This window comes from Lutra lutra, chromosome 8 (genome assembly GCF_902655055.1).
Source record: "Lutra lutra chromosome 8, mLutLut1.2, whole genome shotgun sequence".
Lineage (NCBI taxonomy): Eukaryota > Metazoa > Chordata > Mammalia > Carnivora > Mustelidae > Lutra > Lutra lutra.
In genome coordinates this window covers 23,665,127-23,683,594 of record NC_062285.1, presented here as the reverse complement: position 1 = coordinate 23,683,594, position 18,468 = coordinate 23,665,127, and the positions used below count along the sequence as shown (strand labels likewise).

General features: G+C 37.5%; 1 protein-coding gene across 1 annotated transcript; it reads right to left on the bottom strand.

The window, feature by feature from the left end:
* Positions 1 to 786: 786 nt before the first annotated feature.
* LOC125107574 (heat shock cognate 71 kDa protein-like) lies at positions 787 to 18,171 on the bottom strand. Its single transcript, XM_047742816.1, has 2 exons — positions 18,162 to 18,171; positions 787 to 3,002 (listed from the first exon to the last, which is right to left on the bottom strand). Exon 2 carries the CDS (start codon positions 2,972 to 2,974, stop codon positions 1,034 to 1,036), a length of 1,941 nt encoding a protein of 646 aa, XP_047598772.1. The 5' UTR covers positions 2,975 to 3,002; positions 18,162 to 18,171; the 3' UTR covers positions 787 to 1,033.
* Positions 18,172 to 18,468: the final 297 nt, after the last annotated feature.

Here is an 18,468-nt window from a genome sequence, read left to right as displayed (position 1 = left end):
TTTTCCCTTTTTGTTGGCTATACAGGTTTCTCTTTGTAAAGTGCCAGTTTATGTATTTTATCTATGCAATCCACAGTCAGACTCTATGTTAATGTCTGAGAGAGGGCAGTTTTCAAGCCTCATATCTCTCTTTTCCCCTCCTATCTCACATTTGGGTAAAAAAGCCCAAGAAGTCATTCCTTCTGCACTTTGAGAAATTTAGACCCTCAAAACCCTGGCTTGTATATGGGAACACTCACCTCTGACCCCCCTCCTAATGACAATAAAATAGAAGCCATTTTCAGACTGCACTGGATGTCTACTCTACTTTCCCCCAAAGCTTCAATACACAAGATACAAATCACTTTATTCCCCTTAGTGCATGCATGGGATTATCAGTATTGACATCTGAACCACTCTAGACTGGGGGAAATGTTGGATTCTGCCATTTCTGGGGCAATCACAATATTGTCCATTTCCATATTAGGTTATTTACATTATGCTGAATGATTTGAAGTAATTATTTATACATTTCTATGCCACCAAAATTTTGGGGTGATCTTTTACCTTGTCATTGTCACATTTTGGAGTTATGGTTATTCTAACTTCATAGAGGGAAACAAGGGGTACCATTTTTTCTATAGTCTGGAATAGACTGTTTAAAATTGAAATTATTTATTCCTGAATGTTTGGTAGAACTTCAGAGTAAAGACATTTGCAATGAATATCCCTTTATGTAAGACATTTGACCATAGTCTCACTTTCTTTCATTTCTTCTTAAGCCTGTTTACATGTTATATATATATATTTTGGTGCCAATTTTAAATACAGTTTTATTTAAGACATTGCATTTTCCACTTAACAATACAGTGCTTATAAAGTGCAATGTTTATTTCCTTTCCCTGTGCACATATTCCATATTCAAGTATCAAGAATGCCCAGTTTTTTTGCTATAGCAGCTCAACATTACAACTGCCATGGAATTTGCTACAAATTTGGGTCCTTTGAATATTGTGTGTGGAACAATGCTCAACCTATTTATTCTCAGGTTGGTTTAGTCAACCTCTTCAATGGTGGGCCCAGAGGAGGCTCCACCAGAGGGAGGAGCTCCACCACCAGGGAAGCCTCCAGGCATTCCTCCTGGCATGCCCCCTGCACTCTGGTACAGCTTGGTGATGATGGGGTTGCAGACTTTCTCCAACTCTTTCTGCTGGTGTTCAAATTCTTCCTTCTCTGCAGTCTGGTTCTTATCAAGCCAGTTGATGATTTCATTGCACTTGTCAAGAATCTTCTGTTTGTCTTCATCATTTATCTTGCCCTGAAGTTTTTCATCTTCAACAGTTGCTTTCATGTTGAATGCATAAGACTCAAGTGAATTCTTGGAAGACACCTTGTCCCACTGTTTCTCATCTTCAGCTTTGTACTTCTCAGCTTCCTGGACCATGCGCTCAATATCTTCCTTGCTCAAGCGGCCCTTGTCATTAGAGATGGTAATCTTGTTCTCTTTTCCTGTGCTCTTATCCACGGCAGAGACATTGAGGATACCATTAGCATCAATATCGAAAGTGACCTCAATCTGAGGGACACCACGAGGAGCGGGAGGTATGCCTGTGAGTTCAAACTTTCCAAGTAGGTTGTTGTCCTTGGTCATGGCACGCTCACCTTCATACACTTGAATAAGCACACCAGGCTGATTGTCCGAGTAGGTAGTGAAGGTCTGTGTCTGTTTGGTAGGAATGGTAGTATTACGCTTGATGAGAACAGTCATGACTCCTCCAGCAGTTTCAATGCCAAGAGAAAGTGGAGTGACATCCAACAGCAGCAAATCTTGAACATTTTCAGATTTGTCTCCAGAAAGGATAGCTGCTTGGACAGCTGCACCATAAGCAACAGCCTCGTCAGGGTTGATGCTCTTATTCAGTTCTTTTCCATTGAAGAAATCTTGGAGAAGTTTCTGAATTTTGGGGATACGGGTAGAACCACCCACCAGGACAATATCGTGGATCTGAGACTTGTCTAACTTGGCATCTCGAAGGGCTTTCTCTACAGGGTCCAGAGTGCCACGGAACAGGTCAGCATTTAATTCTTCAAACCGGGCATGAGTGATAGAGGTATAGAAGTCGATTCCTTCATACAGAGAATCAATCTCGATACTGGCCTGGGTGCTGGAGGAAAGTGTACGCTTAGCACGTTCACAAGCAGGACGGAAGCGATGAACTGCCCACTTGTTTTCACTGATATATTTCTTAGGTTTGCACTTGAATTCTGCAATAAAATGGTTGACCATTCGGTTGTCAAAATCTTCTCCACCTAAGTGGGTGTCTCCAGCTGTGGACTTAACCTCAAAGATCCCATCTTCAATAGTAAGGATGGACACATCGAAAGTGCCGCCTCCCAAGTCAAAGATCAGCACATTCCTTTCAGCTCCGACTTTCTTGTCTAGGCCATAAGCAATAGCAGCAGCAGTTGGCTCATTGATGATGCGAAGCACATTGAGACCAGCAATAGTTCCATCATCTTTGGTAGCCTGACGCTGAGAATCATTGAAATACGCAGGTACTGTGACAACTGCATTGGTAACGGTCTTCCCAAGATAAGCCTCTGTGATTTCCTTCATTTTCGTCAAAACCATAGAAGACACCTCCTCTAGATAAAAGCTTTTTGTCTCTCCCTTGTATTCTACTTGGACCTTGGGCCTGCCAGCATCATTCACCACCATGAAAGGCCAATGCTTCATATCAGACTGGACAACAGCATAATCAAATCTCCGTCCAATCAGGCGTTTGGCATCAAAAACTGTGTTGGTGGGGTTCATCACAACTTGGTTCTTCGCAGCATCACCGATCAATCGTTCGGTGTCTGTGAAGGCAACATAACTTGGGGTGGTCCGGTTTTCCTGATCATTGGCAATTATTTCCACTTTCCCGTGCTGGAAGACACCCACGCAGGAGTAGGTGGTGCCAAGATCAATGCCAACTGCAGGTCCCTTAGACATGGTTGCTTATGTGCGGGCCTGGCTCAGGCTGAGATGACAGCAATCCAAAGATGTAGCCCCACGTTCAATGAGCTACATGTTATATATTAATAATGAATCTATTTCAATTGTTTTCACATATTTGGCATAAAACTCTCCATAATATTAACTTATTTCCTTTTAAAATATCTGAAGAACCCATAGTTATGTTTTCCTTTACTGTTAATCTTTGCCTTTTTTTGACAAATATTTCCAGCATCATTTGAATTATATTAATCTCATTGATGAACCAAATTTATATTTCTTAATCTTTTTTCCCTCTCACACTCATATCTCTCTTTTTTTAAAATTTTATTTATTTATTTATTTTTAAACATATAATATATTTTTATCCCCAGGGGTACAGGTATGTGAATCACCAGGTCTACACATTTCACAGCACTCACCATAGCACATACCCTCCCCAATATCCATAACCCCACCCCCTCTCCCAACCCCCCTCCCATCAACCCTCAGTTTGTTTTGTGAGATTAAGAGTCACTATGGTTTGTCTCCCTCCCAATCCCACCTTGTTTCATTTACTCTTCTTCTACCCCCTTAACCCCCCATGTTGCATCTTCTCTCCCTATATATCAGGGAGATCATATGATAGTTGTCTTTCTCCGATTGACTTATTTCGCTAAGCATGATACCCTCTAGTTCCATCCACGTCGTCGCAAATGGCAAGATTTCATTTCTTTTGATGGCTGCATAGTATTCCATTGTGTATATATACCACTTCTTCTTTATCCATTCTTCTGTTGATGGACATCTAGGTTCTTTCCATAGTTTGGCTATTGTAGACATTGCTGCTATAAACATTCAGGTGCACGTGCCCCTTCGGATCACTACGTTCGTATCTTTAGGGTAAATACCCAGCAGTGCAATTGCTGGGTCATAGGGTAGTTCTATTTTCAACATTTTGAGGAACCTCCATGCTGTTTTCCAGAGTGGTTGCACCAGTTTGCAATCCCACCAACAATGTAGGAGGGTTCCCCTTTCTCCGCATCCTCGCCAGCATCTGTCATTTCCTGAGTTGTTAATTTTAGCCATTCTGACTGGTTTGAGGTGATATCTCATTGTGGTTTTGATTTGTATTTCCCTGATGCCGAGTGATATGGAGCACTTTTTCATGTGTCTGTTGGCCATCTGGATGTCTTCTTTGCAGAAATGTCTGTTCATGTCCTCTGCCCATTTCTTGATTGGATTATTTGTTCTTTGGGTGTTGAGTTTGCTAAGTTCTTTATAGATTTTGGACACTAGCCCTTTATCTGATATGTCATTTGCAAATATCTTCTCCCATTCTGTCAGTTGTCTTTTGGTTTTGTTCACTGTTTCCTTTGCTGTGCAAAAGCTTTTGATCTTGATAAAATCCCAATAGTTCATTTTTGCCCTTGCTTCCCTTGCCTTTGGCGATGTTCCTAGGAAGATGTTGCTGCGGCTGAGGTCGAAGAGGTTGCTGCCTGTGTTCTCCTCAAGGATTTTGATGGATTCCTTTCTCACATTGAGATCCTTCATCCATTTTGAGTCTATTTTCATGTGTGGTTTAAGGAAATGATCCAATTTCATTTTTCTGCATGTGGCTGTCCAATTTTCCCACACCATTTATTGAAGAGGCTGTCTTTTTTCCATTGGACATTCCTTCCTGCTTTGTCGAAGATGAGTTGACCATAGAGTTGAGGGTCTATTTCTGGGCTCTCTATTCTGTTCCATTGATCTATGTGTCTGTTTTTGTGCCAGTACCATGCTGTCTTGATGATGACAGCTTTGTAATAGAGCTTGAACTCCGGAATTGTGATGCCACCAACTTTGGCTTTCTTTTTCAATATTCCTTTGGCTATTCGAGGTCTTTTCTGGTTCCATATAAATTTTAGGATTATTTGTTCCATTTCTTTGAAAAAAATGGATGGTACTTTGATAAGAATTGCATTAAATGTGTAGATTGCTTTAGGTAGCATAGACATCTTCACAATATTTATTCTTCCAATCCAGGAGCATGGAATATTTTTCCATTTCTTTGTGTCTTCCTCAATTTCTTTCATGAGTACTTTATAGTTTTCTGAGTACAGATTCTTAGTCTCTTTGGTTAGGTTTATTCCTAGGTATCTTATAGTTTTGGGGGCAATTGTAAATGGGATGGACTCCTTAATTTCTCTTTCTTCTGTCTTGTTGTTGGTGTAGAGAAATGCAACTGATTTCTGTGCATTGATTTTATATCCTGACACTTTACTGAATTCCTGTACAAGTTCTAGCAGTTTTGGAGTGGAGTCTTTTGGGTTTTCCACATATAGTATCATATCATCTGCGAAGAGTGATAGTTTGACTTCTTCTTTGCCGATTTGGATGCCTTTAATTTCCTTTTGTTGTCTGATTGCTGAGGCTAGGACTTCTAGTACTATGTTGAATAGCAGTGGTGATAATGGACATCCCTGCCGTGTTCCTGACCTTAGCGGAAAAGCTTTCAGTTTTTCTTCATTGAGAATGATATTTGCGGTGGGTTTTTCATAGATGGCTTTGATAATATTGAGGTATGTAGCTTCTATCCCTACACTTTGAAGAGTTTTGATCAGGAAGGGATGCTGTACTTTGTCAAATGCTTTTTCAGCATCTACGGAGAGTATCATATGGTTCTTGTTCTTTCTTTTATTAATGTGTTGTATCACATTGATTGATTTGCGGATGTTGAACCAGCCCTGCAGCCCTGGAATAAATCCCACTTGGTCGTGGTGAATAATCCTTTTAATGTACTGTTGAATCCTATTGGCTAGTATTTTGGTGAGAATTTTTGCATCTGTGTTCATCAAGGATATTGGTCTATAGTTCTCTTTTTTGATGGGATCCTTGTCTGGTTTTGGGATCAAGGTGATGCTAGCCTCATAAAATGAGTTTGGAAGTTTTCCTTCCATTTCTATTTTTTCGAACAGTTTCAGGAGAATAGGAATTAGTTCTTCTTTAAATGTTTGGTAGAATTCCCCTGGGAAGCCGTCTGGCCCTGGGCTTTTGTTTGTTTGGAGATTTTTGATGACTGTTTCAATCTCCTTACTGGTTATGGATCTGTTCAGGCTTTCCATTTCTTCCTGGTTCAGTTGTGGTAGTTTATATGTCTCTAGGAATGCATCCATTTCTTCCAGATTGTCAAATTTGTTGGCGTAGAGTTGCTCATAGTATGTTCTTATAATTGTATTTCTTTGGTGTTCGTTGTGATCTCTCCTCTTTCATTCATGATTTTATTTATTTGGGTTCTTTCTCTTTTCCTTTTGATAAGTCTGGCCAGGGGTTTATCGATCTTATTAATTCTTTCAAAGAACCAGCTCCTAGTTTCGTTTTTTTGGTTTCTATTTCATTGATTTCTGCTCTGATCTTTATGATTTCTCTTCTCCTGCTGGGTTTAGGGTTTCTTTCTTGTTCTTTCTCCAGCTCCTTTAGGTGTAGGGTTAGGTTGTGTACCTGAGACCTTTCTTGTTTCTTGAGAAAGGCTTGTACCGCTATATATTTTCCTCTCAGGACTACCTTTGTTGTGTCCCACAGATTCTGAACCGTTGTGTTTTCATTATCATTTGTTTCCATGAATTTTTTCAATTCTTCTTTAATTTCCTGGTTGACCCATTCATTCTTTAGAAGGATGCTGTTTAGTCTCCATGTATTTGGGTTCTTTCCAAATTTCCTCTTGTGATTGAGTTCTAGCTTCAGAGCATTGTGGTCTGAAAATATGCAGGGAATGATCCCAATTTTTTGATACCGGTTGAGACCTGATTTAGGACCGAGGATGTGATCTATTCTGGAGAATGTTCCATGTGCCCTAGAGAAGAATGTGTATTCTGTTGCTTTGGGATGAAATGTTCTGAATATATCTGTGATGTCCATCTGGTCCAGTGTGTCATTTAAGGCCTTTATTTCCTTCTTGAGCTTTTGCTTGGATGATCTGTCCATTTCAGTGGGGGGAGTGTTAAAGTCCCTTACTATTATTGTATTATTGTTGATGTGTTTCTTTGATTTTGTTATTAATTGGTTTATATAGTTGGCTGCTCCCACGTTAGGGGCATAGATATTTAAAATTGTTAGATCTTCTTGTTGGACAGATCCTTTGAGTATGATATAGTGTCCTTCCTCATCTCTTATTATAGTCTTTGGCTTAAAATCTAATTGATCTGATATAAGGATTGCCTCTCCTGCTTTCTTCTGATGTCCATTAGCATGGTAAATTCTTTTCCACCCCCTCACTTTAAATCTGGAGGTGTCTTTGGTTTTAAAATGAGTTTCTTGTAGGCAACATATAGATGGGTTTTGTTTTTTTATCCATTCTGATACCCTGTGTCTTTTGATTGGGGCATTTAGCCCATTAACATTCAGGGTAACTATTGAGAGATATGAGTTTAGTGCCATTGTATTGCTTGTAAGGTGACTGTTATTGTATATTGTTTCTGTTTCTTTCTGATCTACTTCTTTTAGGGTCTCTCTTTACTTAGAGGACCCCTTTCACTATTTCCTGTAGAGCTGGTTTGGTGTTTGCAAATTCTTTCAGTTTTTGTTTGTCCTGGAAGCTTTTAATCTCTCCGTCTATTTTCAATGATAGCCTAGCTGGATATAGTATTCTTGGCTGCATGTTTTTCTCGTTTAGTGCTCTGAATATATCATGCCAGCTCTTTCTGGTCTGCGAGGTCTCTGTGGATAAGTCTGCTGCCAATCTAATATTTTCACCATTGTATGTTACAGACTTCTTTTCCTGGGCTGCTTTCAGGATTTTCTCTTTGTCACTAAGACTTGTAAATTTGACTATTAGGTGACGGGGTGTGGACCTATTCTTATTGACTTTGAGGGGGGTTCTCTGAACCTCCTGGATTTTGATGCTTGTTCCCTTTGCCATATTGGGGAAATTCTCTCCAATAATTCTCTCCAATATACCTTCTGCTCCCCTCTCTGTTTCCTCTTCTTCTGGAATCCCAATTATTCTAATGTTGTTTCGTCTTATGGTGTCACTTATCTCTCGAATTCTCCCTCGTGGTCCGGGAGCTGTTTGTCCCTCTTTTGCTCAGCTTCTTTATTCTCTGTCATTTGGTCTTCTATTTCGCTAATTCTTTCTTCTGCCTCATTTATCCTAGCAGTGAGAGCCTCCATTTTTGATTGCACCTCATTAATAGCTTTTTTGATTTCAACTTGGTTAGATTTTAGTTCTTTTATTTCTCCAGAAAGGGCTTTTATGTCTCCCGAGAGGGTTTCTCTAATATCTTCCATGCCTTTTTCGAGCCCGGCTAGAACCTTGAGAATCGTCATTCTGAACTCTAGATCTGACATATTACCAATGTCTGTATTGATTAGGTCCCTAGCCTTTGATACTGCCTCTTGTTCTTTTTTTTGTGGTGAATTTTTCTGCCTTGTCATTTTGTCCAGCTAAGAGTATATGAAGGAGCAAGTAAAATACTAGAAGGGTGGCAACAACCCCAGGAAAATATGCTTTAACCGAATCAGAAGAGATCCCAAATCATGGGGGGGGGAGAAAGGGGATAAAAAGAGGTTCAGAAAGAAAAAAAAAATGAAACAATTAAAAGAAGACAATGAATAAAGTATATAAAAAGGAAAAAATATATTAGATAAACTAGTTAAAAAACATTAAAAAAGAAAAGGGTAAAAGTTTAAAAAATTTAGCAGAAGAAGAGAAAAAAATTGAAAAAGAAAAAAAAATTTACTGCAAGGCTAAAGAATCATGGGGAGAAAGCCATGAGCTCTGGCTTTGCTTTCTCCTACTCTGGAATTCTGCTGCTCTCCTTGGTATTGAAACTGCACTCCTTGGTAGGTGAACTTGGTCCTGGCTGGATTTCTTGTTGCTCTTCTGGGGGAGGGGCCTGTTGTAGTGATTCTCAAGTGTCTTTGCCCCAGGCAGAGTTGCACCGCCCTTACCCGGGCCGGGCTGAGTAATCCGCTTGGGTTTGCTTTCGGGAGCTTTTGTTCCCTGAGCACTTTCCGTAGAGTTCCAGAGGGTGGGAATGAAGATGGTGGCCTCCAGGTCTCCGGCCCGGAGGAGCCGAGAGCCCAGGGCCCCACTCCTCAGTGCGCCCTCAGAGAACAGCGCCCAATGACTCCCGTCACCCTGGCCTCCGGCCACACTCTGAGCTGACCGAGCCTGCGACCGGTTCAAGGTAACCCGAGCTTAGAGCTCACTCCTCAGCTCTGTCTCTGTAGCCAGCTTCCCCATCCTAATACCTGTAAGCTCTGCGACACTCAGACACCCCCGATCCTTCTGTGACCCTGCGGGACCCGAGGCCACGCTGACCCCACGCGGGCTTCACCCCGGTTAAGCCTCTGGAGCGATGTCCCTCAGCGGAACAGACTTTTAAAAGTCCTGATTTTGTGCTCCGTTGCTCCGCCGCTTGCCGGGAGCCGTCCCCTCCCCCCCGCGGTCTATCTTCCTGTCGCTTTGGATTCACTTCTCCGCCAGTCCTACCTTTCAGAAGGTGGTTGATTTTCTGTTTCTAGAGTTGCTGTTCTTCTTCTCTTCGATCTCCCGTTGGATTTGTAGGTGTTTGCAATCTTTAGATAAGCTATCTAGCTGATCTCCTGCTACCTGAGTAGTCTCAGCCTGCTACTTCTCCGCCATCTTGACTCCTCTCACACTCATATCTCTTAATATCTCTTTCATATTTTCAATCTCTTTAAATCTCTGCTGAATTCTGGTTGATTTCTTCAAATCTAACTTCCAACCTTCTAATTTCTCTCTATTGCTGTGATTATTGTTAAATTATCCATATTTTTTTAATTTCAAGGAATAAATTTTTCATTTCTTTTTCGTTCTTTTTCAAATTCTCCTTGGTCATTCTTGATAGTTTTTGCCACCCACCTCTGTATATACTGTCAAGCTTTTTCTTTTTGTTTTGTAGACATATTTAACATTGCTTTTTCATGGTAAGGTTTGATATTATAGTACCAGAAGTCTTTGCAGATTTAGTTTGCTTCTTGTTTCTGTCATTTCTCTTTTTGAAGGTATTGTCTCTATTTATGTCTTGTAGTGGTGGTTGTTGTTGTTAATATTATTAATATGGGCTGCTCAATTTCCTTGGAATTTTCTTTTTAGCAATTCTTTTAGGCTGAGATCAGAATTATAAGCAAATCTAACTACTTTTATGAGATAGATGAACACTATGAAATCAATACTGATGAAAGCCCCAATAGGGTTGATATTAAAAATATTTAAAAACTAGTATGTCATGGATATCCAGTAATCTAAAGAGATGCAACTGTTGAATCACTATATTGTATATCTGAAACTAATATTACACTGCATGCTAACTAACTGGAATTTAAATCAAAACTTAAAAAAAGATGCAGGCTCATTTAGAATCAACACCAACTGTAAAACAAAACAAAACAAAACAGACCCCATGTGAATGTACTAGTGCATTCTGGATAAGCAATAACGTGTCTGGGAATGAAGATAAATTCCTTTAGACAGAATTTGCATTTGGTTTTTCTAGATGGCTTGGACCATTAGTGTCCAAGACAACTTTAAATTGCATTTAGCCTTAGGATTCACTGGGATCCAAAGTCATGTGAATTTCAGCTATTAAACTTTCCTAATAGCCATCTTTTGATTCTAAGTGATCAGTGGTCACTCTTCCCACATTCTGCTTAGCACCTGGTTAGAGGTAAATCTATCCTTTGTGAGAATTCTTGCAGGGGATAGAGATATTTTTGGTTAACTCTTACAATGTGTCCCTTTGTTGGGGGGAGGGTAGCCCAGGAAGATATATTAGACTTTGTGCTTTTGGTGGTCATTGGGCTTTGTTTTCTATGTCCTGTGCACTGGAATTCTGGAAAATGGAAGTATAAATTATCTTAGGTAGAGGGCCATAAAGCAAAAGGTAGCACAGGGAAGGGCCCCAACTACTCCACAGAATTTTTGACCTGGGGATTTTTTATTTTCTTACCCACTTTTCAGTGAATTTAAGACTATAAAAAACTTCATCCGTAATTGTTCAGTTTTTGACCTGTGAGGGATCGAGCAATGTATTTCTTCTTATTATTCTTGGAAATGAAATTCTTGTGGTAATATTTTCTTAATGCAAAGCTCTTTGAATTATATATCAAGACCAAAACATTGTTCCGACAGGATTTAACCAACTAAGTTAACTATATGAAGCACACTAGTTTAAGGATAATTTGGTGTTTAGTGCTATTATGATAAAAACAACTAAAATTACCTTAAGAGTGTCATTTTCTAGGAATAAAAAGAAATAGTTTGCTTCCAAATTAGATGAGACTTTAAAAATGTTGACCGGTGTACGTATGTGCTTCTAAAAATACTTGACATTTATAGAAAGGAAGAAATGCACATATCTTAGATGTAAATGATTATAGTTGGAATTTGTGCACAGATTACACTATTTAAAAAACTTTCAGTGACTTTGAAGTTTATTGGTCTCTTCTTCATGACATATGGGTAGTTTGTAGATAATCAATAGAATTGTCATTAAATCTCCCGAAAGCATCATATCTATAAGAGTTATAGAACAAGTTCACAGGGGGTTTTATCACAACCACAGGCTTTATTACACACAAACTAAAGAATGAACACTAAGCTGAAAACACCCAGTAGAGTATGAGCTCAAATATCTTCAAACTGGGAATGTGAAATAATTATTACCTATTTCTCACAGTCAATAGTAAACAGTTTGATTCCATAAGTAGATTTTACCAGAAGAACTTGGTCCAAACAACACTGGGAAAACAAAATTAGCTCTGAACACAAAGGGGTGTGCATAAAAATAAAAAAAAAAATTCCTTGCTTTCTGGTTTTGTGGGCAGTCACAACGTAGGAGAGAATTAGAATGCTGGAATTTTTTAAAGGGAAAAAGAAATAAGATTTCCATTAATAATTGAGAAGAATTTAAAGAGAGTAGCAGTGTACTCCTGTCTTATGTTCTGATTTTAAAAAGAAGCAGAACTAAGCAAATAATTCTAAGCTTTGTGAAACATCTTTATTTAATACAAATTAAATACTAAGAGTAAAAGTCATATATATATGTAAAATATAATATATAAATATTTATATATGCTTTTTAAAATCAAGTGAAACATCTAACTCTCTGACATACCAGCATATAATTCTTCAGTAAATGTGAAATATCTTTTATAAGATACTTACGGTAAAGCCTAATTTGAAAGACCTGTATTGAGGAGAAAGTGGTTTTGATTAATATGTTATACTGTAATTACTGCAATTGCTTTGTTTTGTATCCATAACACTTAATGCCTAACAAAGATGTACCAAACAGTATTTTCCTTTTGCATGGCTGTTATGAAATCATACTGAAAGCTGATGACAGCCAATTAAGTTTTTTCTTAAAGCTCTTCTGTTTCCCCTGACCATTGGTTCTAGGACAGGATTAAGTTAAATAGCCCAAAGCCTCTTTCCATCTTCAATATAACTGTATTTTTTAAGTACTTGTACTAAGCCCATCCAAAGAAGAAATGAGACAAAATGAGGTGATTAATCATACATGTGGCCAGAAAAAAAAAAAAACAGTTTATTATGGATTGGCTAGATATTAGATATCTTTATATTGGGTCCTAATAAATTTCAACAAAAATGGGGACTGAGTGGAACTGTTTCCCTGAACTGTTTGTATTCCTGGTTCCTCCAACAGTTCTCAATCTGTGAATGTTTTACCTCTCTAAGGAACTATCATCAGGTTTGCTCATAAATCACAGAGCCTTCTGTTTACCCCTATGACTGATCTCTAAAAAATGGGATCAATGCACTTTAAACCTGAAAACAAGTATCTATGAAAGAGAGTGTTGAGAAAGACAATATTAAAAAAGGTCAAACCCTAATTCACCTTGGTTCCCAGAAACAGTCCTCACAGCTTTTTGATGAAAACAGTTTCATAGCCCTTGATGATTACATTTTAACAGTCTAGCAGTCAGGAATATTAAAGCTAGTTATATGCTCATTTTTACTTTAAAAATTCTTAGTTTGCTAAAGCAACATCCCCCTTTTCAAGTTCAGGGGCAAATACAACTGACCAATTTCTTGAATATAGATCCTTATATAAATACTGATGTGAAAGTATGTTCAGACGGTACCTTCTACAAAAAAGAAGAGTAATACTTCCCAGATGCACGTGTTGTGCTTAAAATGGTTGCAGCGAAAGAAACTAAAAGAAGCACATTTTTTGTTCTACTTCACTGTCTTTCTTGGTGTCTTCAATAACAATTATATTGCAAACATTCTCTTGCAATTCATCTGTGTAAAATATCAGTAAAATTATAATTTCAATATAAAATGTGAAGAAAAAACTTTCTATTTTTACAGCTTTAAAATGTATTCCTCATCCCAGAGCCCACCATTTTCTAAAATATGCAGTTCGAAGAAATAGCAGTGACAACTTCTTACATAAAAAACTTTTATGAATGCAAACTTTGAGTGATTTTCTGGTTAGTCTAATTTATTTAAATTAGCTTTATTTAATTACACATACAGCTGTTCTGTGCCCTGAACAAAGCCCTAGGGACTATTTAAAGTGCTTAAGTCTAAATGTCATGTTTTATCACTATGTAATATGTAGCAAACCACAAAAATTTTTTGTTTTTGCTCACTGGGTAGTACTTCAAAGACTACAGCATGCTATTCCTTGTTTTTTTTTTCTCTGATATCTTAATAGTTATAAAGCTACAAGCCAAATGTAAGCAGAACTAACTTTTCTTTCACTTGAACATTATTCACACCATAATACAAATTATAGCAACAGCCTCAGAGAAGTCTCTGCCATTCCAAGAGCTTTAATTACTATCTGTAACTAGGGTTTCCAAAATCCCTATCCCCAGCCCAGATTTCTCTCTAGCGCTCTAGACCCCTACATCCCATGTCACCTATACATCTCCTCTTAAACAATCCATGTGTTCAAACTGGAATTCATCATCTTTCCTTCAACCAAGTCTTTCTGTTGCATTCTAAATTCACCAAATGTGTTTTCACTTATTTTTTAGATTTCTGATTATCAAATGATTTTGGTAGCAAGACAGCTTAGACTTGATATAACCTCTATCCTTAAACAGAAAAAACTCCATCCAGTACCAAAGCTTGGGATACTAGATAGAGCTTAGTCTTTGGGATTGGTTAATCTGGGCTACAATCCTGACCCTACTGTTCCTGACCAAGTGATCTTGGACAAATTATTTCTGGAAGTCTTTGTTTCCTTATATAAAATAAGAATACTATCAAACTTCTTTTTTTTTAAGATTTTTTTTTTATTTGACAGAGAGAGATCACAAGTTGATGGGGAAGCAGGCAGAGAGAGAGAGAGAGAGGGAAGCAGGCTCCCTGCTGAGCAGAGAGCCCGATGCGGGACTCGATCCCAGGACCCTGAGATCATGACCTGAGCCAAAGGCAGCGGCTTAACCCACTGAGCCACCCAGGCGCCCCATGAATACTATCAAACTTCTTAATGATAACTAGAAAATCTAAGGAGAAAGTACATGTGGTAGTGTCATACAAGACATAAGGCCTTATATAAATGCTGATAATTTCTATTTGGCATATTCCTAAAAGATTCCAATGAGGAAGGCAGGCCGAAAGACAAAGCAAATTATCTTAGTTTATAAAACAATAGTATATAAGCCACCACCACTAACCAGTGTTGTGATTCTCTAAAACTTCCCTGGGGCATGCCCCATTCTAGTGCCAACCAGCAATATGGAGGGCAAAAGTATTCATAAACTAAGTGAAGACATAGGATTCAGAGATCCTTGATCCATGGACATGTAACTTTAGGAAAAGAAGGTTGTTTTTCCTGGTAACATAGGGATATTTTTAGTTCAGTAGAAATTAGTGAACAATTGGCTTGCATTAAGGGAGAACTCAAAAGAATTGCTTCCCTAATTTACAATTAGGAAATAGCTTAGGAATTGGGACAAACCAGGATTAATATGGGACTGTCTTCAGAATTTAGTTTTTTTTTCCTTCAAAAGACATTATAAACAATAAAATTTATTTTAAAAAATATTTTATTTATCTATTTGACAGAAATTTATTTCATTTATTTATTTGACAGAGGGAGAGAGAGAAGCAGGCTCCCGGCTGTGCAGACCCCAATGCAGGGCTTGATCCAAGGGCCCTGGGATCATGACCTGAGCTGAAGGCGGATACCTAACCTACTGAGCCACCCAGGTGCCTGAATATAGTCAAATTTAAATGAGAGTATGTCATAAGCTCCTCTGCATTATTATGCCATCAGATCAGTCTACAAGAACTACCTGCTCATGCCCTAATTGGTATATGAGTGGTTTGGATGGCACTGGTCTCAAAGAGTCTGATTTCATTACCAAGACTGTCTTTAAAGTCTAAGAGCCAGCAAGCCCCTTGATGAACTAGTCAGAGGATGTTTCAACATCCCTACAACTGCTGGGAAACCTCTACATCTTAATGACATTAGTGCAATCAGAGCATCACTTCAATAAGTAAGCCACCCAGGCACACAGTCTCTGAGCCTTTTTCACTTTGAAAACGTAACTAATGGCAGTATCTGAGAGGCAAATTTAATCTTCCTCTCTTCCCAGTGAAACATTCAAGGTCATCTGTGACAGGCATAAAAATGCTCCCATCACATACATACCCTAAAACGCCCACACAGTCCGATTTTCACTGTGCTGTTATTGAACTTGTTTGTAGAGCTAGTTTAATCTAATGTTTAAACCTTTATCCTCCCAAACATGTGAGAGCTGACAGTTTTATTTCCTTATCACATTACGTCAGTTCTTTGCAAGCAAGATGTAGCAAGTACCTGAACATCTTGGGGATAATTACTCTTCCAATAATGTGCAACACTAATGATACTTCTCCAGTTTTTTATGGTGCAAGTGTTTTATGTTTTATTAGTTTGCACTTGGTCTTTTGATATTTTTCCTCCTGTTTGAGATTTTACAGGTCTACTGCTTGTACTATTCCTGTGATGAATGTATTCTATGCCAAAGAAGGAGAATGATTATGGTAATACTGAAAAGGCCAGATGCTGGCCTTTATAAAAATATATTATAAAATTGGTTTTATGTCTTTCCTTGAATAGGAAGTTAAGTAATAAGTAGAGTGAGGCTAGCTAGGGTGTATGTCTCAAGGGTATATATAAGCCTAGATGACTACAACAGGCTAGTGTATCTTCAAGAGACTAGCTCAGAGCAGAACGGGTGCCCTCAGGATTAAGCTCTGATGTCTGGTCATATGTAAGATCCAAATTCTCTAGGTTGAAACAAGAGATAGGCCAACAAGTCAACATAAGGTGAAACTGCTATAACTCTGTTTTCTTCTCCCAGTTTTGCCACTTCTAGAATGTCGTATAAATGGAATCATAATATAAATTGCCTTAGGAGTCTCAATTATTTTATTCAGAAAAAAATGTACTTAAGAGTCATCTATGTTGTTGAACAAATCACAAGGTGTTTTTTCTTTTTGATGTTGAATACTGTGCCATTCTCTGCATTTATAATGGTATACTTATTCATTTGCTTGTTGAAGGGCATCTTGGCTGTTTTCAATTTTTCACAATTATGGATACTGCTGTAATAATAATTTATATTTTCATTTCATTAAGTAAATACCCAGGTATAGGATTGGTGGGTCATATGGTAAATATATATTTAATCTTAGAAGAAGCTGCCAAAATGTTTTCCAAAGTGGCTACACCATTTTGCTTTCTAAAAGCAATGCATAAGCATTTTTATTGCTCTGTATTCTCGCCAACATTTCATATTATCAGTTTCTCTTAAAAAAAAACCAACAAATAACTTTAGCCATTCTTGGATAAAGAAATTATGATACACACTCACACACAAATAATGGAATATTGTCTAACCTTAAAAAAAGTAAATCCTATAAAAAGTAAATCCTATAGTGAAATATATTACACAATAATACTTACATGCAAAATGTAAAGAAGCTAAATACATAGAGGCATGTTGTAGAAAGAGGATCACCAGAGATGGGGAGGTGGCAAAATTGGGAGATGGTGGTTAAAAAGTACAAAACTGAATTTATTTACAGTTATATGTCTAGAGATCTAATATATAGCATTATTATTTTATTTTTATTTTTTATAAATTATTTATTAAATTATTATATACTGGAAATTTACTAAGATTCAGGTGCTCTCACCAAACACACACAAAATGATACCTATGTAAGGATATGGATATGTTAATTATCTTGACTATAGTAGTCATTTCATTATGTACATATGTTTTAAAACATGTTATACACTTCAGATACACATAATTTTTACTCAAATAATTTTTTAGCCACACAAATAGGTGTGGGGTAGTATCTTATGGTTTTAATTTATACTTCTCCAAAGGTAATATGATGTTGAACATCTTTTTATATACTTCTTTAACATCTACATATCTTCCTGGTGAAGTGCCTGTACAGATATTTTGCCTTTATGAGTTGTTTGTTTACTTTCTGTTGAGCTCTAAGAGTTCTTTGTATATTATGGATACAAGTCCATCAAAGTTTATATAACCTGCAAATATTTTTTCCTTTTTTGTGTCTTTTCATTCTCTTAACAGTGTCTTTCAAGGAGTAATTGTTGTAATTTTGATCAGTTCATTTTATCAATTTTTTTCATGGTATGTGGTTTTTAAGTAGTACCTAAAAACTCATTACCAATCCCAAAGCCACAAAGACGTTCATCCTATGTTTTCTTCTCTAAATTTTATTGTTTTAAAAGTGTATTTAGGTGTGTGGCCAATTTGAGTTAATTTTCTTGTGTGTGAGATTTGTGTGAAAGTTTATGTTTCTGCATGTGGTGCCTGCTTGTTTTAACACTATTGTTAAAAGGATTAGACTTTTCCATTGTATCGCCTTTTTACCTTTACCAAAATTATTTGAGTACGTTTGTGTCGGTTTATTTCCGAGCTCTCTATTATTTTTCACAGATTGACAACTGATGCATGTATCCTTTTACCAAAACTCCATATTTTGATCATTGTACTTTGTAGTAAGACTTAAACCAGGAACAACTTTAGGTCCTGTCTCCTGGCAGTGTTAACTCTGATTTGTTCTTTTTAGAATTATTTTGACTATTCCACTTTTGTTACTGTTCCATATAAAGTTTCAATTCAATTTATTATCTTCAAAGAAACTTGTTGGTATTTTGAGTATGACTGAGTTGAATCTAGATCAAACTGGGGAGAACTGACATCTTAATAATATCGAGGCTTTCAATCCATGAACATGATCTGTTTCTTCATTTGTACACATCTTTCATTTCTTCCATGTAGTTTACAACATAAAGATCCCTACACATATTTGGTAAAATACTTCACTGCTTTGGGTTTTAGTATAAATGAGATTGTTTTTCACATTACGAACTACAAATATTCATTTCTGGTATATAGATACATCAGAACTGATCTTCACATACTGCTTGTATTTGCTGACCTTTCTAAAATCACTTCCTTGGGGGTGTCTATATAAACTATAATATGGTCTG

Coding starts and splice junctions, on each gene's coding strand:
- LOC125107574 (XM_047742816.1), bottom strand. CDS start 2,974: ATGTCTAAGGGACCTGCAGTTGGCATTGATCTTGGCACCACCTACTCC.